The sequence below is a fragment of the Neodiprion lecontei genome, chromosome 3 (genome assembly GCF_021901455.1).
Source record: "Neodiprion lecontei isolate iyNeoLeco1 chromosome 3, iyNeoLeco1.1, whole genome shotgun sequence".
NCBI lineage: Eukaryota > Metazoa > Arthropoda > Insecta > Hymenoptera > Diprionidae > Neodiprion > Neodiprion lecontei.
The window spans coordinates 17759656-17783671 of NC_060262.1; the positions used below are offsets into that span (position 1 = coordinate 17759656).

At 35.2% G+C, this 24016-nt stretch overlaps 1 protein-coding gene across 1 annotated transcript in view; it reads right to left on the reverse strand.

Annotated features, from left to right (window-relative positions):
- The window catches only part of LOC107223746 (SCY1-like protein 2), a 43483-nt gene extending 27402 nt beyond the window's left edge, over nt 1–16081 (reverse strand). Inside the window, exons 1-2 of the mRNA XM_046733514.1 lie at nt 16006–16081; nt 7697–7883 (exon numbers count right to left, since the gene is read on the reverse strand). Coding sequence (XP_046589470.1) covers nt 7697–7861 — 165 coding nt within the window. The 5' untranslated portion in view covers nt 7862–7883; nt 16006–16081. The remainder of the gene's footprint in view (nt 1–7696; nt 7884–16005) is intronic.
- Nucleotides 16082–24016: the final 7935 nt, after the last annotated feature.

Below are 24016 nucleotides of genomic sequence, written 5' to 3' on the forward strand. Positions count from 1 at the left end.
ACATTTACAATGAGGGCGAATGTGGTTCATAATGAAAGAATACCAGGTGGGTCGAAAGGCCGTCAGTTCTAAACCACGCTGCAACACAAGTACTCCATTTAGCGTCAAAAAGGGCTGTACTAAGTTTTCGTGATTCATTCTTGACGCACACGAACAGAATTTTTCGGGAATCTTCCGATCTTTTATCCCGATGGTCTAAACCTTTTGTTCGATTGACAGTTATTGATAATTTGACAGTTCATTCTGCAATTTCATCAAGTGATAATCCATTTGTATTGTTTCATACTTCGTTTAATATATATACTTCTAAATTTAATCGATAGTTACTCCACTCACTTTGTTATCTCTCAAAGAGGGTACTTCGTCTATGTCACTTGTCAGCTATCCAGTTACACAGAGTTGAGCTTAGTGGTCGTTGCAAAGTTGAAGAGGATTTGCGGTAACCATTTTGCTAGGGAAGGCAAAGTAAACTTTGAAACGTTGTTAAAGGTGTTAGCCTAGTTAGAAATCATGGGATTTTCCGCGTGTTACACCCGGTTGAACCGCGTGGAAGAGATCAGGGAACGGTTTACGGGGGATTGGCACATTGGAGTGAGAGTTACATTCTTTTACTAAACGGATCGGTGGAATACAAGGTGCGTGTCGACGCGGGCGGACAGTCGACGAATGGAAGCAAGTGCAGTAGAAACGAGGGAGATAACAAACGGCGAAATAAATGCCAAGATGAAGAAATTAAACAATAAAGAGGGTTGGAAAAAAGCAGCCTCTCCACGGAGAACTAGAAAGTAGGAGTGATAAATCCGATTAAGACGACAAGGGATAACGACTCGACTCTGTAAGGACTACGGAGGCAAGACTGAAGACGGATGATAAAAGAAAAGAAGATCCTGTGGGGCCGCAGACAGGATTTAGAGCGGGAGGAGCACTATATTAGACAATGTGTATATTACGTACATTCTAAATTATGCAAGAAATAAAGGACCAAAAAAAAAGAGACAAGCTGTGTACCATTTTCAGGAACTTGAGTGCACACCGATTGACCATCCAGCTGTGAAAATTTTAGAGGGAATGCTGAAAAAGGTAGACACAAGCAACCACTTAAAAAGATCAAATCATCGAGCTGTAAATAGAAACGAAAAGTGCAGCAAGACTCTGTTGGAAAGAAAGGCAAGTGCTTTCTGTCTGAGGAAAATGTCTGAGAAAGTTGTCCGTTAAATCCAACTTTGGTCTCCTTTACATGCAAGAAAAATCCAGAGGAAACATTAGGAGACAAAAAACTATAAGAAATACTGACAGGGGAAGAAGAAATTTGGTCATTGCGATACACTGATGACATTGTTTTATTGTCGAAAGGAACAAGGACCGTCCGGAAATGATGGTGGGAAAAAAAGGTGGAGAATATGTGAGAAGCAATTACCAGAAACGATGCCTCATCTAATTAATGGGTGCAAACATTTCGGCAAGACAGTGTGAACAGTACGAGTACTTTTCTAAGCGAGAAGAGAAGAAGACGGAATTTAATTAGCTAAGTAATAGATAAAATGTAACGTTCTGAGGGACCTAAGACCAATGGAACTAATTGTAACAGTGAAGGGTCGGAAGATAACTGCTAAATCGAAGAATATGCCACGATACAATACAATCATATGTAGTTACATAAATTAAACTTTAATGTAAAACTGCTTGTGTACGCGCAAAGTTCAAAGTTCATTATTCACGGTTGTGAAAGGAATACGCGCTATAAAATATGTACCAAAATTCTATCAAAGCTGCTGACCCACACGGAATTAATACGCGATAAATGATGCTGGCAGTGTTTGTGAAATCACTGGTGCATCAATAGTTTTTATATCGTATAGTATTAGTTTTTCAATGGCTCGCCATTGTTTCTGTCAAAAATTTCACGGTATTTCAATGGTACTTTCCTTGCGGGACATTGCGCAGTTTGTTTGATAGATAACAATTTCGTCTTCGTCTAAAATCGGGGACACATACTCGTAATGATGACTACCTATTTCACAGAATTAATAATTTTTCGAACACTTGTTCGAGTTTCAAACAACGCCAACAACAGCTTTAGCATGAGAAGCAAACTTATTCAGATGAGTTTCAATATCTTTAATTACATTCTACATTGAATGATAAACATTCGAGGCGAGCATGCTCAATTTTGAACTTGTTATAGACGCTGCCGTGATTGCCACTTGGAAACTCAGGGTCACCTTTCCTAATCCCATATACCTTAAAAGTAATTTGAAACCCCTCGACCATGTTATAAAGTTTGATCAAAATCAATTCCCCAACATTGTGCGAGCGTCCTTGTGAGTACTATCTCGCTGCAGTAAATTCGCAACATTCGTTTCTTTTAGAGCAAGATAGATAGACACGGAGATATTATACAAAAATGGAGAAATTTAGACTCATCGTAATACCCGGCCGAAGTTTTTATAAAAAATGCACATCGGAGTACAACAAATTTCATTGTTATAACTTCCAGTATGGGGTCATCATCAGACGCCGTAGAACATGGCTTAATGTGTCCCACCGTAGAGCCCACATCCCGACCTTCTACCTACGTAAACCCCTAAAAACTCCCATGAAACTTTTCAAGAACACGGACTGCTGTTAAGGGACCTTGGTGAATTTTTAAACCCTCCGAGTGAGGAAAGGTGCAAATGTTACATTTTTAATACTTCTGGTTATTTTCAGTTTTGCGTATAAGATATAGAATAAGTTACGAAAACCAAGAATGTTTTACAATTTTCTCTTTATTCATACCGCTGTAAAAAATTTTCAAACGAAAGGGTCCTACTAAAAATGATCTATGCAAAAATGCAACACTCTTCGAATAGAATAACGTTTCGTCCGTTTTCGAAAAAAAATGTTGTGGACATGATGTTTAATAGGTTCAAATTGGAATAAAGGTTTATCTAATTTGAGCATTTTTCAAAAATAACGCTGCTCCACGCTTGCGTAGGATATTTTGAAACCCGAAGTTGAAAGGAACTCATTTCCTTTTTTTTTTTTTTATTCATCTAGTGCCGACTGAAATTGCGCACTCTATTTTACTGATGCTACAGCGCTTAATAAAGTTTCAATAGACCGTAATTAATTCCTAGTGGATTCAGCTGCATTCCAAAAATTGAATTAAATACCGGGAAGCGTCGCGAGTTAAGGAGATTTAGTCTGAATATGAGGCAAGTAAGCAAGAGACGGCAATAAACCTGATAATACTATACGGTCATTTTATATACGGAACAAATTTTAACGTCCGAGTTTACGAGCTGCACACTGCAGTATCGCACCAGTGAGGTGCATGCCTGTATGCTCATTGTATTTATTCAGTAAGCTCTATTACAAGCAATAAACTGTCGATATCGTTAATGTTAGACACGTGATAATGTTACATCTGCGGAACAAATTAGTGTTTCTTCGAAATTACACACATACCGTTACTCACTGACATTTCATTGAAACCACAAGTTAGGACATGGCTTACACTTTCCTAGGTCACAATAGCATGATTCTTTACGTTTAAGGATGTACGAGACCTACGGTCAGCCCAAAAATGTGTCAAAGCAAAAACATGACTATGCAAAAGTTAAATGTGATTTTAAAAAGTCACTGTGATGCAGTGAAAAAAAAAGTGGCGAACACTTAATTTCAACTGTAAGAATTCTACGATTAACAATGACAGAAAAATGACATTATTAGAATATTTTCTAACCGAAAAAGTCATGTAGTTTTTTTCCGATTTTGATAAACATCAGCTTAAACTGTTCGTAAATGAATACGCTACAAGTCGTCTGATGTGAAACAGATTTTGTCTTAAGGTCGTGCGTTTGGATTATTTTTTAAAAATCGATGTGTAGAGTCGTTGTAATTTACAAGTGAAATAACAAAAAATAAATTAATATTACTTAACGACTAACTCAGACCAAGAAATTTATGGTTTTAAATATTTTCTAGTCTTAAAGTTATATTGCCTTAATTATATTCCATCTGATTGACTACAGAAACAACCCTTTTTTTCGGTTTTACAGCGAGTTTGATGCATTATAAAAATTTTAACAATACCTGCTAACTAATTTAGATGAAATCCTATTATTTGCGACTTCTGCAGCAGCTCGAAAACTAACGACCACCTAAACTTTACAAACTTGACCATTCCCACAATTAACGGTGAATTTTCATGAAATTGCTGAAAATTTTAAACAAAACAACAAGCTGAATGCAAAAGATGTCATTTTTTAAAAATTGTTGCCACACGCATTCAACCGTATTCAATGACAAAAAGTTAATTGTGAAAGCATTTTGTAGAGAGTTGAATTCCCTACAGAAGCGTCTCGTAAACGAAATCTGTGACTCTGGCAGTTCAAAAGTTGTAAGCCTCGGATCGAAAATCAAGATCGTGTAAAAATTCGTCATCCAAACGTCGTTAGAGGATAAAACATTGACTGTACAACAAAAATTCAATAGAAAAATATTCAGACAGTTCAGTTTTCTATAAAAAATATCTAGAAAACAAAGTTTGTAGCTTCAACGGTTTACAAGTTAGACCTTTCTGTGTGAAAATTCATCTTTACACATTTTCAATGGCTAAGCTCTTGACTTTACATCACGGATTTAAATAATTTTGCTGTACAAAATTTAATTTTCTCGAAAATGATTTCATGATCAAGTTTTATGTAATTAAATGTGGCTGGATGGTAACAATTTTTAATAAAAATGACAAAACTCCAATCCCGAGAGCGACCTTTTAAATTGGATGTAAGATATATCCTTCCGTAAAGATTCTTCTCTTTCTATTCGCAACAACTTTTTTCGGTTGGGGTGGACAAGAAGTATCTAACTTCCAAACGAAACACCCTAATATATCCGTATAAAGACGTTTAGTTCTACAGTAGAACCCGGAGCAATTTGAAATCCCGAGTTGTTTTATATTCGCTATCCTATCGTTTGTATTTGGCGTATCTCAAAGAAGAGCTACCAGTATTATTCAAATAAAACATCAACTCATACATATGTAGGTAGACGCGGATATGTATAGTATACATGTACATATACGGTACATCTACAAAGTAAGAAGAGGTGTATAAATATGGTGAAAAAATATTCAGACGATCAGATCTGAGGGTCGTGGTGGAGAGCGATTTATTTAAAACCTAAAAACATCCAACGCCGATATAAATATGCATGTATAATAATATATATATATATTCAGTGCTCTAATGGGAACGAAACATCATCCCCTTATGAAAATTTTGAATCGCAGAAACTCGGTCGAATGATTACGGCATTTGCATACGTCCAAACAGCACTAATGATTGAGTTATGTACGTTGAATGTCAAAAAAAAATTTGAAATATTTCATTCTTTATAGTAACTAAAAAAGTCTAGCAAAATTGCTATCGCTACAATAAAGTTTTAAATATTCCTGGAATTTCAGGAAAAATGCTATATAAGGAGTAATTATTCATAGTGATTATAGTTGTTGACACCATCTTTTCTGCTTGTAGCAGAACTGAATCTGTTTGTTTGATTAGCTAAAATATTTTTCCAGTTAAACGTGGCCTAAAAGTCAATTTACTGTTGCACCAGCGTTACTAGTCACAAAGACATATATAGTACGAGTAACCGTAATCAAAAAGAATAGTCTTTTGGTTACAGCCAAAAAACTCATTTTTGTTGAAAAGTGAACAGTTGAAAACTCGAAACACTTTGAAAAGTAATTCTAGATTTTTCTTTTAAATTAGTCGATCAAGTTTTGTGACAGTTTTTTGATCTCCTGAAAAATAATAATAATAACACTTACACCGTTTTGCCGTGCCAATTTTTTATAATCTCAAGAATGAATGTTTGTCAGCCACACTGTATTGGGAGGACGGGTATGGATTATTTTTAACTTTTCAAGAAAAAAGACGTATTTTCGATATTCTGGCACTTGCACTGTTTTTCCGTACCACCCTTCAACTACAACTTTCTTTTAATGTATTTAACAATCGCAATAAGCGCGTCTAATAATAAAAAACGCATCAGCAGCAACTCAACATATTCCACATGCAATTAATGTGTAATTTTAAGCAGATTTTGAAAAAAAAATCTAGCAAAATTGACCATCAATTATCAACTAATTGTGTAACATAATATGCCAAATATAATTCCAAAACATTTTATTCTAAAAAAGTCTTAGCACATACTCTTCAAGATTTTAAATATATTTACAAAAATTGTATTATATTTATATGTATAAATCAACCTATTTAACCCTTACCATTCTTAATTTTGTCAAAACTTAGCAAAATCTCTAAGACCCCCAATTATTTAATTTTTTTATTATCAAATGACTTTTCCATTACAAATAATCACTTCTCAAATCAAATAACGTGTTAATTGTTTTTTAGATTGAAACCTTTCAGAGATGTAATAAGAAAACAGCAAGAACCAATTAACTTCTCGTTCTGAATGAAATTCGTGTGAGATTTTTTTTTTTTAAATATACAACCGTAAGCATTGATTTTAACCGATTCAGAATTTATTCAGTATTCAAATAAGTAGACACCAAATCGCTTTATCATGAGACTGATTGTTAAATGATCTCTACGAAAGATAAAATTTTGTCGAGTTCCTAAAAAAATTTCAAGTTAATGAGACTTTAAGAAGCTTTGAAAAGTTGCAACTCAAACGTGATTTACCAAAGCAAAAATTTGAAAAATATATTCGGAAATTTAGAGATGTTATTGTAACCTAAACATGTTTCGACGGAATTCAAACTGTTACTGGTTGAAATTATTAAAACTGGCCGCTTCTTTGCAAGAAAAAAAAACTCCTGGACGTTATCACCTACTCGAACTCACTAAATACGTTTTCCTGTCACACATTTCTGATTTCCAAATAGTTGACCAGATCAATTCACGTTATCAGTAGATACTATAATTTGCTTGTTTGAACTGATTTTTGCAAAAACCACTATTAAAAACAGTACATAAATCGCAACGGTTTTTGGGATTTTTCGGAAAATTCATTTCCACAATGAGTTCCTAACGAAAGTAAACCTCCTCAAACTTATCACAAATCCAACATTGTGCTTTTGTAACGAAAACACGTTTTAAAATTAGGTTGATATGTTAAAACGGATAAATCTCTAAAGTTCCAATTACTATAATGATTTTTGGTTTCCATCAAACAGTACAAATAGTCGTGAGGTCAATCAATGCTTTGTAAATTAGCTTAATACGATTATTATTATTATTATTACCTATTCCAAGTATGATATTTAACGAAGGTTAAATAAAATACCAGAAAATTGATCAGGTTTGGAGGATCGCAGAGAAAACCTGTAAGCTTCTAAATGTTTCAAAATTGGTACATTCCTAAAAAAAATAACTGTTTCTCGAAATTTCAAGAAATTAACATCAATATAACGTGTGAAATGAACGTTGAAAATATCTCAATGCATAATTTATATAAAACCAATACGAGTTTCATAATTGTACTTCTGGACTCCAGGGTTTCCTGAATTAATTTTATGATACGAACAGTCGGTCGCCCTCAATTTCCGAGGCACATTTTCCTCTCGATCCAGACTCTATAAAACGGTGAGAAAATTGGGCTGAATCGGTGCGAGCGTCACTCGAACACCTTCCCAAGTGCTCGACAGTGGCCGAGCAACGATTTATTAACGTATTTTTCATACCTTTCCATCGCTCTTGCGATACGCGTCGAGGATCCGCCAAACTTGTTCCGGACCAGCAGTCGCCGATTGTTTTCCGACTTCAAAATAGTGCCATATTGGATTTGATTCGAGAGCATTTGGTGCACTGCTACTTTTAAACTTTGAAAACATGGTACGTGCTCCCATCCAATACCAGTTTCTCGGTTTTCTGTCAAAGAATAAAAATTTCGGTTGATTATGAATGTATAACAAATCTCACTGGATAGACTGAAATTATGAGGTATACAATTTTAGGGGAAAAAATTAGTTGAAAAATCATCTGCAACAACGAAACTAAGAACTGTTTAATTTTGTCCGATAATTTTGTTTATTGATGTCATTTCTATACGTTTTATTGGAAATTGTTCGATATTTTTGCATCACAACGATATGTTTCAATGCTATAGTATCACTTTAGTATATCGATCTTTCAACTTCGAGTTTACGTCACAGATGCTTACCAAAAAGTTGTAGTATTTATAGGTATAAGGTGTTAGGGATACAATCAGTTTGAAGCGAGGTATGAAAGTAACTTTAAACGTTTTTTCAGGCTAAACGTAACGTAATAATTGTTTTTTGTGCGTCAAGCGCGGTAAATGAAAAGGTAACTTCATTCCGAAGGAATTGAAGTTTGGGGTGCTGATACTGTATACACTATACATATACATCTACCAGAGTGTAAAAAGTGTCCCGTATATCACTGATAGTGAATCCGTAGCAGCGTTGTGCATAGAAAATGAGGGTAGTAAGTGAAATTTCTCTATCTTTGTACAGTAAATTTAGGAAGCTATAGAGACCTTGCATAACGACTTGTACGCCAACTGGTGACAAAAATGTGGATTTAGTGGGAGGATTTATTAAATTTTTATAAATCGACTTTCATACTGTCGTCTTCGAAAAAAATTTGTTGCATCCGTGGATGCGCAAATATATCACGTCGAAAACGTGGATTCGATTCGTTAGTTAAATTTTATAAATTTTTGTTCCGCGTGGAAAACTGAAAAATGTACAAAGTGGATAGATGCAGCAAAAAATTTTGTATAAGTATTATATTAATGTTAATATAGAAAGAATTTGTCACATCTATAATAAAACTACAAATATTCCGATATGTAAGGCCTGTTATATTGTAATAAAAATTATAAATAACCTTTATATTTATCTTTTTTTCTGTCCTAAAGATTGGATTGATTTTTTAATATTTTAATTTCCAGGAAAAATCAAGGGAATATAAGATGGATGTAATGGATACTCCGATTTTTCGTTATTTATAAAATGAGTACTACAAATTTTCTACCGTGTCGGATAAATATAAAGATTATTTATAATATTTATTACAATATAACAGGCTTTACATATTGAAATATTTGTAATTTTATTATACATGTGGAAAAATTCTTTCTATTTTAATAATAATACAGTACTTGCACGTCATTTTTTGCTGCATTCATCCATTTTATACGTTTATCAATTTTCCATGCGGAACCAAAAGTGGCCTCTGGAAATTTACAAAATTTCACTAACGAATCGAATCCACGTTTCTGACGTGATGTATTTGTGCATCCACGGATGCAACAAATTTCTTTCGATGATGAAATTGCGATAGTTGATTTATAGAAATTTAATAAATCCTCTAACTGAGTTCACATTTTTCTCATCAGTTGGGGTAAAAGTCATGACACACGATCCCGATACGATGCAAAAAATCTGATATTCACCTTGTGATTCCTGAGGATGTCAATTTCAAATTTGAACACAACTGATAGCGTCATTTGATAGTTGAAAATGTCGGATCCAATATGGCGGATAAATATGTGCCAGAATGTATGTAAGAATAGTTATTTGATTCGGATAAAATTTAGCATGTATCCGGGGCTTTCCGAGCTCAATAATCACGCATCTGAAGTAAAACTTCAGCAGTACAGAATGGCCGTCTCTTTGAATCTGCTACATCAATTTGTTTTTTAATTTCGAAGTTAGGTTGGCAGCCATGGCCAATGGTTGAACGACAGTGTGAGAGAGAGTGGCTATGGATATCTATCGATTACCAAGTTGTTGTTCGTAACTGGTGCTGTCATCCGTGAGTGAGAATCAATAAGACCTGTTTGCGATCCAACATGTTTAAATTGCGCATCTTTAACTTAATCCAAAGATCTGAAATTATACGTTCTAAGTGACATTAACAGACACAAAATCAGTGTTTTCAAAAATCTCTGCGTATGAAAAATGTCCATGAAAATCATGTTATCTGACCGCCGTATCGAATGCCGTTAGTTTTAAAACTCAAATTCTAGATTCAAATTCTTAATCAGCAACCTCAAAAAACGGTAATTTTAAAATTTCAAGCAAATTAGAGGTAACAAAAAAATATGTTCGCCAAATGGGTAATCAGCTTCGTTTCAACACAGCGTCGTCGATTTGTACAGTAGTGAAATTTCATTTCTTACAACATTAAATCTGTCTGTTTGGTTAGCAACATTTTTAACTTCCCATTTTTCGATTTTCAGAAAAAAAGAAGAAGTTATCGTAATCACCTTAAAAATGAAAAGTTGAGTCTTCACCAGATCTCGACGTTTCAAGATCTAAAGAATCATCTCCGGACATTCTCAGATGGACGACTGTGTGTTTATATGTGTGTACGGATGTGTAGAAGTATATAATTATTTATGTATGTATGTGATTAATTTGTTTGTCCGACGATATCTCGAGAACGAGTTGTCGGATTTGAATGATTTTAGTCTCAGTCAACGCGGCTTTTCCAAACTTAGAACTAATTAGATTTTAACTTTGATCGGTTCGATACTTTTTCAATCATTCGAATAACAAAAGTTCAAAAAATCAAATAAACATGATATCTTGAGAATGGAACAACGGATTGGAATGAAAATTAGTATCGCGAGATTTTTTGGGTTGCTGATCACGAATCTAAGGTCGATTTGAAAAATTTAAATTTAGCGTATTCAATCAATTGAAGAAAAACTAATTACATTTGGATTTTGATGAAAATAGGTTTGTTCGGTTGCTGATTACGAGTCTGGAGTCATATTTCGAAATCCAAAATGGCGAATCTAATATGGTGGAAAAAAAGTTTAAAAATATTCCGATTTTGGTAGAAATTGGCAGGTAAAGGTTTTTTGGGTCACCGATAATGAATCCAAGGTCAGGCTTCCAAAATTTGTAATGTTGGATACATTGTAGCGGGTCAACATTTAAAAAATCGTCATATTTTCATGTAAAATGGTATCCGCAGGTTTCAAAATCGTTAAGCACGAATCTGAATTTGTTTTTTGACATTCAAATTGGATATTAAATTTTTTTTTTTCTCTATGAACTTATAACCTGCAGCGTGAGAACGAGAACTTCGAGGGTTGGCTCATAGCCAACCTAAAGCCGCTTGTTTAATTCAATAATGCCATAACGTCAATTTATTGCTGCATCAACGTGAAGTAATCGCAATAATGACAATAAAATATAGTACCTAAATGATGATAATTAAGAAAAATGCTACATTTTTTGGTTACACTTACAAAACTCCTTTTGTTCTCAAAACTGTACTTTTCGATTATGGCAAAAAAATGAACATATTTGCAAATCATACGCAACTAAACATTTTTTTTGGTGTATACATGATTCATAGTACACCCTAAATGATGATAATTAAGAAAAATACTACATTTTTTGGTTACACTTACAAAACTCATTTTCCGTTTGTTCTCAAAACTGTACTTTTCGGTTATGGCAAAAAAATGAACATATTTGCGGATCATACGCAACTAAACATTTTCTTTTGGTGTATACATGATTTATAGTACACCCAGTACAGAGATATTGCAGGAATATCGGGTGGAATACTTTATACTTCAATGCTTTCGGAATTGATTCCCCTTAAGAAGATGTTTTAAAAATCACATGAAAAGCGAACTTGACATTGACGTATTACATTCGTCGAGAGTAGATTTGTTCGCATCGTGTGTGTGTAGCACAATCGAGACCTTGGCTCACCTGATTTCTTCTTTCCCTTTTTTCATTACTTTTTGCTTTTTTGCCATGGTGTATTTCGTTTTCCTCTAGCCGAAGTCGGACTTAAATTTTAAGGCTTATCGCAAATCCAATCGGTTCTAACAACTAGAAAAACAACACCAATGTATCGCCGTGGTAAAACCCCCAGGGATCAGCGCGCTGTCGTACTTTGCCTTTTACGCCGGAAGAAATGGGTTTTAGACGGCTCTTACGTATGTCAAATAAATTTTAATTTAGCCAAGCCAAGCCCTGTGGTGTTTATTTTAACAATTTGCTCGCCTTATATCTTGTGCCTTACCTCCGATTCCGAAAAAAATCAATGTTGGGGTAGAGTATACCTTGTACGGTGCAGAGCGAAAAATTATAAAACTACAAAGAAAAATCAATACTCTTTATTCATTTTATCACGAGATGGTCGTAAATTCAGTATTTATCTAATTATTATATTCGTAAGCTATAAATATCAGTTCAAAAATACACAAATAGAATATACTGAAATTTTAAACCGAAGCTTCGATATCGATGATTCGTTTCAAATCGCTCCGAAAGTGTTGAAGGATTTAGCACATTCATTCAACTCCACTCTACGATGGCTCATTTTATTCAGAAGACTATTTCTGACAAAGACATTGAAACGAATATTCCTTTTTCCACTGGTCAATCCAATATTGCCACTTGTTGATCATGACTTCTGTCGATGGGATATTGGAAACTTAAATATTTAACGATGTCAATACGACAAAAACAAACTATTTCCGTGAGTTTGTATAAAATAGTTTTCCGAATGAAATGAGCTGTTGGACAATGAAATGAAGAGAGTTTACTGGTTTGTAATCATTTTCAAGAGATTCAGACACTTTTCAAAATTTTCTGCATTTTCAAATAGATCTCATTCGCAGCTTGCGAATAAGCGATGTGAAAAATACTCGATGTACGACTTTCATGTAATAAAGTTGACGAGTATCGATTTTTGGCCAACTAACCTTCTGAACAGCGATGGTGACCTTATCGTGTTTGATTTTGAACTTTGCTTGGAGCAGCTGCTATTGATGTGGCAAGGTTCGCAAATAACTAAAGTTTTTGCAACTGAAACATATTGGTGTTAATCTTCACTTCAGGCCCTGGAGTTTAAAAAGTGATCTGCGATTGCTAAGCTTTTTATTCATTTTACCCGAAACAACGTCCATCGACACTTTTGACACGACAACTACGTAACCATGTGTACCATCTTAATGAGATTTGGTGTACGCATTCTATTCTGAAACGCAGCTTTTGTCAGAACTATAATTATTCATTTCGGGACTAGACTCTGTGAGTTATAATTGAAAGACGTGTAAAAATCGATAAAACATACTAAATGGACAGTCATTTTAAATTCTATGATAATTTCACGACGAGAAACTTGTTTCAGAATGTTACAGCGCAATAAAGGTGGTTTTTAGTTAAGATCCGGTTACGGCGCAATTTCTGCCAACCATTTCAATTTTTCAGGACAATCAGTTTGACGTTTCATGCATAAATTGTCGAGAAACTATAACTTTTTTATTCATGTTTTCAATTTATTTGTATTTCCTTGACCTCGTCACACGGTGCTGGTGTGCAGAAGTTACATTTCAATTCATACGCCGCTGACTTTGAACCTGGATGAAATTTCTACATCTATGCAGAACGAAATCAAAAATATATTGCATTTTATTGATCCGCATTTTCGTACAATTGGATATAATGCATAAATGCATTGAAAAGAATTTCTCGATACTTGCTGCTTTCACTTTTTTGACTAAATGTTTGAAAATCAAAACTCTTTATTAGAGGAAAAATTATTCGCGGTTCTATTTACGTGACTGTACCTACGTGATTAATCAAAATATTAAAAATTATTCGTCATGGCAGCTCTGAAATTCTACGTAGAAAACTTCATTTTTTCAAGAGGCTGAAGTTATCATCATTGTGGAATTTATAAAATATGAGTATGTTCTGTTTATCGTGGCTAACTAAATTTCGGACAATCCTAAAGGTGCGAAGTAACTATTTTTCCGAAACATGCATCGTTATAGTAACGTTACTAACTTCAACTTCATATTTTCTTTCAAATATCTACATTTCGGTGTGTTTTTCAGTAACAACGTCAAACTCTCGTATCGCGAAAATTCTATCTTAAAGTTCTCAACATCTGCAACCTTCGTCAATGAAATTACTTTTTGCTACCGTAACTATTTTAATTAAAATTTTTCCTCGGCCAGATTAACTGTTTCTCACTTTGATATTCTCGACATCGTGTAAACTTGCCGAAATTACATAAAGTCCATTGAATTAGGAATGTGACATTAATGGGTGGATCACCTGGACGTCAGAGACAATGGATTGCAAAATCCGAGGAGTAGCTTCTTGAATTCTTACATTTTCCCTTTTCTCAAACTGATGGATTAACAAAAATATTCTCTATTCCTGAATTAAACAGGATACATTATACATACATCAGGCCGGTATAATTAATCTATTCATCCGGACTAACTTCAAAAATCCCAATTGCTTGTGAACAAATAAATTAGAATCGGAAGAACCCGTTGAAAATACGTACTCTGATCCTTGCTTGTAATACGGAAAAGTTGGAGGGTGTTTACAAAAAGACTGATTGAGTTGAAACGACGATGCGAGAAAACAAACCATACGCAACGAAGGGTGAATTCTGAATCGACTGATCGTTACTGAGGTCTGATATGGACGAATGCAATATTTAATAATCTCACAATCTCAGGATCTTTTTCGATAGATTATAGTAATCAATAAATTATTGGAATTATAAATTAGATCGTACGGAGTGGCACGTATATACCGGAATTACGTAAAATTTAGAAGAGAAAATATTTAACCAATCGAAAGAAAGTCTCTGATAACTGGGATTACAGATTTTGCGACTCGAAATTCCCTCGAAGGAATTTTCTTCTATAATCAATATGCCTCACATGCGTGTGAAAAATGGTGTCGGACGTATCGGTGAATTTTTGCATTCCCGGATTCGTAGAAAATAACGTCCTTCATAATATATGCATGGAACGTTCTGCGAATACGATGCGTGGGACGTATAAAACAGCACTCGGACAATTCAGAGGCACAATAGTTGTCCAAGCATCTGGCATGCATATATATATATATATATATGTATATATATATATGTATGTATATATATATGTATGTATATAACATAGTGCAAAGTAAATTAGGAAACCTGTGGTATAATAACATCCATTACCAGGTGACATTACGTTTTAATTTTCTCTCATTTCAAATTATATTATGTACTCCGGCCGAAAATACTCGACTATTATTTCAACGTCAGGACCCTTCAGCGGACAGTGTGCGAAGTGTAATTTTAGTTAATTATGTTAGCTATCATCGTCAAACAGCTATTTATATGATAAAACGAGGCATAAAAGATCCCCTTGTTACACATAATATATGGTATATGTAATATTACAAATTAATAATTAAATGTTAATAGCTCTCCATATTGCGCCGTTTCTCCTTCTTCACCCTAACTCCGGCACATAGTCGATAATTTTTCCGTGAATTTGACAGATCTTACTTATTGGTTGTTCATATGTGCAAAACGTTCGCATAATATGTAGAGCGAGATAAATTTCTAGTTGTGGGTATTATGCAGTCTGTGAATAATTTTATTTGATTTCTCACCGTAACAGACGAAATATCGTACTGGTCAGAAAATTGAAATGAGTTTTTTATTATCATCTGCACTTTTGACATATTTTATTGTACCATAATTGCGATATTTTAATATTGGTACGGCAATGAATTGATGGTAAGGTATTATCGGTTTGAAAAAATTTTATCCACTAAACAGACTGATTAAATTCTGCAATAACCAGAAAATATAGTAATAATGACGGCTGTGTAATCACACCAAATAGTAGCATGTAGCAATTTTATTATTGCAAGGATACCGATTTCAATTGAATTTTCCGGTAACTATAAAAAATGAAATTTTTCTCCATGCATTCGGTATCATTGTACTTGTCTTGCAATACCCACAATTATGATGCACGCAACGCGTCATGATACGACACTACATACTATTGATAATAAAAATAGATACACCTATATATACGTATGTACGAACATTAAATATATAGGTATATAGAAGTACATCGATGTGTCGACGCGTCGATATGTACGTGTTGCATCGAATCGACGCGACAAAAGTGAGCGTGAATTTGCAAACGGTATTGAAAATTGTTGGGCCAATTCCTCACCTGTTGCCGGACAAGTAATTCGTACACTAGGAGCACATTACGTCGTCTGTTTATCGTAGACGTAGTTTGCGTCGCCGAGAATATCGCAATACTGAGCGGGGATCCTGTTATCCTGTAAACAGGACGAGGCTTTCTCCCACTCCTTTGAAAATTGCGCGCGCAGTTGGCCAGGGTATAGGCTGGAGCCAAGTCTGGGCTGCAGGTAGCCCTTTGCTCCGGGGTCCCCTGTCAGCCAGAGCAGCCTGCATCAATACCGGCATCCTTCAACCCCTCCGATTTACCTAATTCCCTATTAACAATTTAGGCCAAGGTCGTGCGAATGAATTTTCTGGCGCACCGAATTTCCTAGCAACGATATTTTCATATCCCTGCGGACTCTTCCGACTTGACCTGTTGGTTTTTTTTCCACCTACTGCTTATTTTGCTTCTTATACCTCTCTACGCGTAGGTCATAGATTAGTTACATTATGGAAAATATGAGTAATTTCATCGAATATTTCCTACAATGATATCAATAACTTATCAACTTTCGATATCTTTGCAACTGCGATTACGTGCAATCGATGAGTGAACACACGTTTCATCGTGTGCCCCGTATTTGCTCCAGGTTTATTAAATTGGGTCACCAGGCCTCTGGGGTTATTATTAATAGTTATGTTTCATATTTTAACTGCAAACACACCCCCAGAACACCTGCATCCTTATATTGCTACAGTGTTGGGTCAGGTATGTTGAAAATTTAGAAAATTCATAATCTTCGATTGTATTGAACTAGTTCTTGAAACGTTTGAGATAATTTAATAAAATATACGAAACTTGAAATTAACTTAGAAAATTTGTCCACTTCGAGAATAAGAAATCGACATTAACGCAAATGAGCATTGCCAACCTGCAATAATGCTCTAAAGTATTTTGACAAGGATAATAATTGATTTAATTTCAAACGAATATGAAAATACAAAAATCAATGTTCCTTTATTAAAAGAAATTCTATGCAGCGCATAATTTTAGAAAATTAACTCTCGTTCGCTAGAAAATCAAGTTAAGGTTAAGAAAAATGAGAAATATGGATTAAAATAATAACGAATTTCGTATTGTCAAAATATCGTTGATCGCTACTGTACTACATAATGTATGTAAAGGAACTTTTCTCCCATTTACTACCGACGGTAAGTTTTTTTTTTTTGTTAATTGTGACGGACAAATAACAATTCATATCCAAAAAGCACATCCTGAGACACGTAATTAGTACATTACTTCCATAGGTCGTAACTTGCTTGTACAGCAACCAAGATATCATTGTGCGTATGAATTATGCCCAACTTGGCCTAAAGAATGCACGCGCCGTAAAAAAGAGACAGTAATCGTATTCTGTTATGTAAACAGTACAAATGTCGTAAAATACATGTTTCTTACATGACAAGACAAGTGCAAGAGTAACGCCGTATTATAAAGATTGACTCGCGAACTTTCAGCCAGTCTTTTGAGGTTAACGTTTTGATCTGGCTGCAATGTGGATATTTGTTATAATGCAGAGTAAGGCATAAAAATCCTCCAATTCTTAGGCAACTGAGCCTTACCGCTTACGAGAAACACGGCAATTAATTTTATTGAATCGAATCAAATGTTTGCCCTTGAATTCTTGGGACTTCTCGGCGTTGGAAAAAAATGTGACTCGATGTGGTTTTTCTATAAAATAGTCAAATCTTTTCAAACATGAAATTCATTTTGAAGTGGATCTTTTACAACTACCAACTAATAAAACACATTTTTTTCGACATTGTAAGTCCTGTCTACGCGAATGGTACGAAAATAATCTGTCTTTATATTTTTGTGTCACGTAGTGGATATTTTGAGGTATACCCTGGAGTTTTCAAAACGAAATGAAAATAGCGACGCCGATATAAACATTTAAAGGATATAAAATGTATTCAGAAAATTCGAAAATCGATATTACGTACATATACACATACATTAGGGTGGCCCTTAATTTGAGTCCGGAAATTTATGTATCGTAACGTACGCCAAACTTGTCTCAAATCGTTTAAAAATAATGTGTCTAAAATTTCAATCTCAGTACCAACGCAAGAATTCCGTGCATGAACGAGCTTGAAATTCTCCCATTTCCGATTGATTCTCGAATAGAAAGAACAATAATTGGGAGAAAATGAAATCTCTTCTCATTGTGAAATTCAAATTATCACGGGCGATTGCCGATGAGTGTGAAGTTTGCAGAGTGAGCCGCAAAGGCGAGTGCTGTCTTCACACGAATACAAGTGGGAAGTTGGCTGCACAAGGGAGAGAGGACAATGCCGTTGTCACACAAATGTAACATTTGTACTAGTCTGGCCGCAGCATGAGCCAAAGCGAGGGCTGTAATGACACGAGTCAGATATTTCCCGTCCGCATGCGTAATGAACACCATTTTTTCCGACACTTGCGAAGGAAAAGTTGATTTGAGAACCACCGAAGTCGCCATTGACAACACGTAAAATTACAGTGAGTTAACATGACGCATAAAATTGAGTTATTCGGAAACGCGCATGCGCCAAAAAATCCCTAGTGTGTGTATTTCAATTGTGCGCATGCGCCAATATTGTTTTACAGCACTGTTTGGAAATGAAGTCCTTCACGCACGCACGCAAGCGGGTGTTGGGAAAAACTAATTTCTACGCTACGTCCGTAAACAACTCGAATTCTTTGTAGTTTTTATGACCACTATTGCTTCGAAGTCGACTTTTGAGCACTAATGTCTACAAAAACTACGCAATATTCTCTTTTTTGACAGAAGGTAGCACAGAAAATACCGTCTAGTCTTTTTACTCATTGTCTGTGTTTGGTGGTTCCTTCTCGGCACGTTCTCCAAAGTGTATCGGGCACATTGTGTTTACACATCCATCAGAGTTTTCGGTTGATTCACTAGAAAAATAATGTCTCCAAAGAGCCGGATGAATGAATAGTATTCTGCTTGTTAATGATAAGGCTTTCTTGTAATTGTTTAGAGGATAAAGTTGAAAGACGGAGAGATTGGTAGTTCTAACTTTCTTACAGACGACGACTTAGACTTTCACGCAAAATACGATGTGCGTAATAAACGTTGAGGATGTTTACATGTAAAATGTATTATTAGGTTCAGTAATTGACCTTAAGTGCTCCATTTATGTCAAATTAGTGAGTATACCATTGGTTTTAAAGGCTCACATACTCCTGCGCGCGCTGAAAGCCGAGTAAATTTGAAAAATTATTATCAAGGTTATGCGATGAATTTTTTTTTTTTTTTACTAACTTTATTTTTTGTGGGTGTAAATGGACTACTGATGGGAACCATAACACCTCCTTGTCAACATAATAACTACACCAAAAATGATCCAATCTGTAAAAATAAAAAAGAATCTTGTGAAAATAATGTAGTAATAATTAATCATCTGATGGAGAGAATCTCTTTTCAAAATAAAGAAATTACAGTATTTGAAACTATAGCATGAAATTGAAAAAAAATTTGCGTTCAATAATTTATAAAAAATTGTCCAACTAAAAATTTTAAAAAACTTTTCGTCAGAATATAGATAAAATAATTATCAAGATATAAAAAAAAAGTTATCCAATATCGGTACTACACCATCAGGCTTCACTTTTCCTGCGCTCCCGCTATAATTTGCGGAACACGATGCTTGATGTTCATCAAATCATAATTCATACTCTGCAGTGCCCTTATCTTTTTTATGAACCACACCTTCTTTGCACTCAGTACTTTTTACTATAAAGCCAATCACTTTCCCAGTAAAATGTCCCATGAGTGTAGCTACACCAAAAAAAGAGATGAAAATCTTCTTTTTATCCACGTGCCATCGCCAGAAACAATTATTCCATCACTGCACAATTCTAAATCATTTTGTTTCCCAGCTTCTGACTGTTCGTTTTTAGTAGCGAGCTTCATTGATGCTGCAGCAACAGTCTTCGTGTCTTCTTCGACATTACACACGATACCATGATAAGTTTTTTGGGTGACTCAAGGGGGCAGATCCATAATACCACAAGAAAGTTGCATGGCCTTCAATCCTTTGCCGATGAGGCGTATAGTGAATGCGAATCTTTTATTTACTTCGTACGCCGATGAGTTGATCAGTGGAGATGAATTTATGCTTTTAACATCTTCATTACACTTTGTACAAAATATATTAAGCTTAAACCCAAGTGCACGTTTACTTTTCTTAACAAATTTTACGTCCCTACCACATTTTCGGCAAACGAAACACTCAGCGCTATCCAAAAAATTACAGCAAAATGAATAATGCGGTAAGAAAAAGTTTCATCACAGGGAACATCCACTGATTGTCCACGTCATTTTTTCACTGCTGCACTTGTAAAATCAGTTTCAGATTCCATAGCTTCAGTTGTGGGAGGATCTCTCTTCTTCTTTGCACGAATACCACGTTGGTCTCTTGATCATTTGCGATCGGCGAAACCACGTTTCAACATTTTTAAAACTTTTAAAAAAACACACGAACTGTACTCTTCGAAGGACGACAGTCAACTAATATTAAAATATTCAACTTTACAGATGATCCTAGAAACAACCTTGTTTTATAAGAAATCCAGGTTTTGTGAACAAAACAAATACGAAACGCAGATGTCGAGAGGGTAGTCAGGTAACCGTCTCAATCCGATGTCTGGTCACATTTATTGCTGTAACTTTGTAACGGAGTGGAATCTTCTGAAAATTATTTTTTTTTTTAATTCTTAAAAGTACAAAGACCAAGGACCTGTAAAAAAATCAATTTTTTGAAAGTTTCAGGGGTATATGAACCCTCAATATTTATTTTATTTTTAACGCTTATTTTTGCTTAATAATTGTTGGGCGAGATGACGAAAGTAATTACTCATTTTTTGTTGCAGTTGTTGTCAAATGGATTATGTATAACGCAAGTCGTTTTCAATAAATGTTATAGTCCTGAGGAGGGCCTCCACCAAAGGACTGAAACATCAACATCTATGAATGTTTCTTATCATTGACCTCGAATACCAAGAAAAAATTTCACAGAAAATAGAATTTGTGTCACGTGTACATACAGGGACTTCTTGACTCGTATGAATTTTGCATTTACTTTCGTCTCGTGAAACTCCCATTTTATGTGTACTTGCCACTAAAATAGCTCTTGTGTGTTACATGTTTCCTATGTTAACAGGAGCAGTGAAACGTATATTTCCGAGGTGTGAAGCTAAGTATAGTGTGGGGGGGTTAATTTTCACTAGCGTATAACATTAACGTTATAATAACGTTCAACTTTTCAGTGTTTCGTATACAAAGTACACTCTTATTTCACTTTGATATACCTAAAGCTGCTTTTCTACAGTTGTGAAGGTAGATGAATTCGTTTATCAGAAGGTCAAGATTTAATTCTTAAGTAATATCTTGGTGAATGTGGATTATAGCTACATCGTCCAAGTGATCTTGCAGATCGTTGATATTCAAGTTGTTGAAATAAAATTTATTTTTTTAAAACTGCAGATATCTGTGGTGTGGAATTCCACATCTACTAAATTTTGAGATGCATGGTGCTCCACACCTACCTTAGTGGTTTCGCCGACCATGTATGTAAAATTTTTGCGTTGATATAAACGACGTCTGGGAATTCTGAAAGTATTTCATGTGCCGGAGAAGATATTCTGGAAATATTCATAGAATACCGTGAATTCCACTTGACTCGCGGCTTTCCGTGTCAGGCGGTCATCTGCGCCGATACATGCACCAATTTTACTTGATCGTGAGCCGAGCACTGCGGTAAAATGTTTTCAGATCAAAGTTGTGCATATGTTGTTGCAGGTGGTGACCGCGTGGCTTGGAACTACTTGTTTCGAAAGAGATTCACGGTATAAGAATCATTATCAAATTATGTTTCACAATAAAATTGATATTTTTCGCGAATACGGCTCAAACAAGAAATATTGGAGTTGTAATAAAAAGATGGAGAAACCTTCGTTTCTTCTCTTAACGGCTGTTTCTCATACGATGTTTTACGATTAGTCACCGTATCAATAATACCTTGGTTGTAATCAGTGCTCAGAAGATTCTCTTGGAGTAGATTCACTAGGAACAACAATTTGAATTGTCCTTTGTCGAAAATTACAATAATTGTAAAGTAGTAGGGAAATTATTCATTGATAAATTCTTTACCTGCTGTGATATAATACGATATTGTTTTTAATTTTATCTGAATGTAAATCGGCCAGCACATTGAAGTAGGAAAAACGTGCATTCGGTTGATAATTGAAATTCTGCAAACTTGCACCCTGGATCAATTAATAATTATATAATAATTCGTAAACATGATTGATATTTCTTGATATTTTTAGGATTTCCATGATCTTTTTATAGCACCCTAATTTTTACTGTTTATGAAATGTTTTTTTTTTTTTTGGTTTCAGAGTTTGCAGATATATTGAAAGAACACAATGATTCATGGATCCATTTATTGTTGGAGAGAGTGAGAGTGAGTTGACAGTGAACCATGAGACAAACATCGATCGGTAAGTAAACACGTGCTCTCAGCCTAAAATTTCAATATAATCTACCTTGAGTTTGCACGAACGCAAGCGAATTTACCCGGTGCAAAATTGTCCATGTAACGTGTCGATGAAATAATCCGGTATATTCCTCAATAATAGGATTATTCACCTATTTCATGAGACTAACTTTACAAACCAAATTTCAGACTCGATAACGACCATCGCATACTGCGAGGTTTCCTTGAAAAGACATGCTGGCTGTCTAGTTTATGTGCGTAGCCAACTTCGTAAAAATGTTACTAGCATGGTAGGCAAAGTGACCGATGCGTAGCGGATCGCGGCTGCGTCGTGGGTCGACCTTTTTGAATAGACGAGAGGTTATGATTACCTGTCACTTGTGAACCGATCGATTCTCGGGAGTTTGTTCATGTCAGTAAAAGTTCGTTACAGGCCGTGATCATGGATGTCAGCCAATCAGAACTAAGCAAGCTGAATCCCGTGCAGTACGAGCAGCAGTGTTGCCAGTCTCTTACAATTGTACTAGATCTATTAATTTTTGACGCAGTTTAGCACGCGATTACGACGCTCGTTATTTTTATTACGTTTTTGAGCGCCAGATTTTGTCCCCGAGATTCTAGTATACCATCATCGATAGTCGATACAACGCGGTCTTTTGGAGGTTCTCTATTCGTATGTATCACAATTCATACGCTGCCATTTATGCATGCCGCAGAGTGTATCTACACTATATAGTATCTACCAGACAGTGAGGACTTTGAAGCCCTGAAACAGTCTGAAAAATGATTGCAGTGCCTTAGTTCCTTTTCTACCTTTTAGGTACAAATAATAAAATTGATCAGTGTCACCGTATTCGTGGTTATTTTTTTATTCCGCCCAGTAATGAGAACAAAATCGCGCAGGCAAGTGTGCGACACAAGATAGTATATATATAAGTATATGTATGGGGCATTCCACGTTAAACCAACGGATTATGAACCTCATCCTCACGGAATTTGATGTCCGATCTATTTATTAAAAAATGTGAATAATCGAATCAGTGCCATCTTAAACGTATCGTACACAGCAAATCTTTCGAGAGAATCTTTCTTTCAACCCAAAAAACTTCCGACAAACCGGTTGAGTGATTGGAAGTCATGAGCCGAGCGACTTTCTATGTCATTTTTACTTATAGAAAAAGCTTGTACCACGTGATAAATATAGCGAGATGGACAACCGCATTTATCGTTTATTCTATATCTATGTAACGTTACGGTGTTTCAGGAAAAAATAATTTGCGAATTTCCACCGTGACATGAGCGTTGCACGTTAGGTTTGAGGTGGCATCTATTCAATTTTTCACTTTGTCTAGAAAAGTGAGAAATCGAATGAGCGCCACCTTAGATGTAACGGAGAATGCTCATCTTTGAAGAAAATTTTTCTTTCAACCCAAACAAACTTTTCAGCAGGTGCCACAGCGAAAATTCGCAAATCATTTTTACGTACA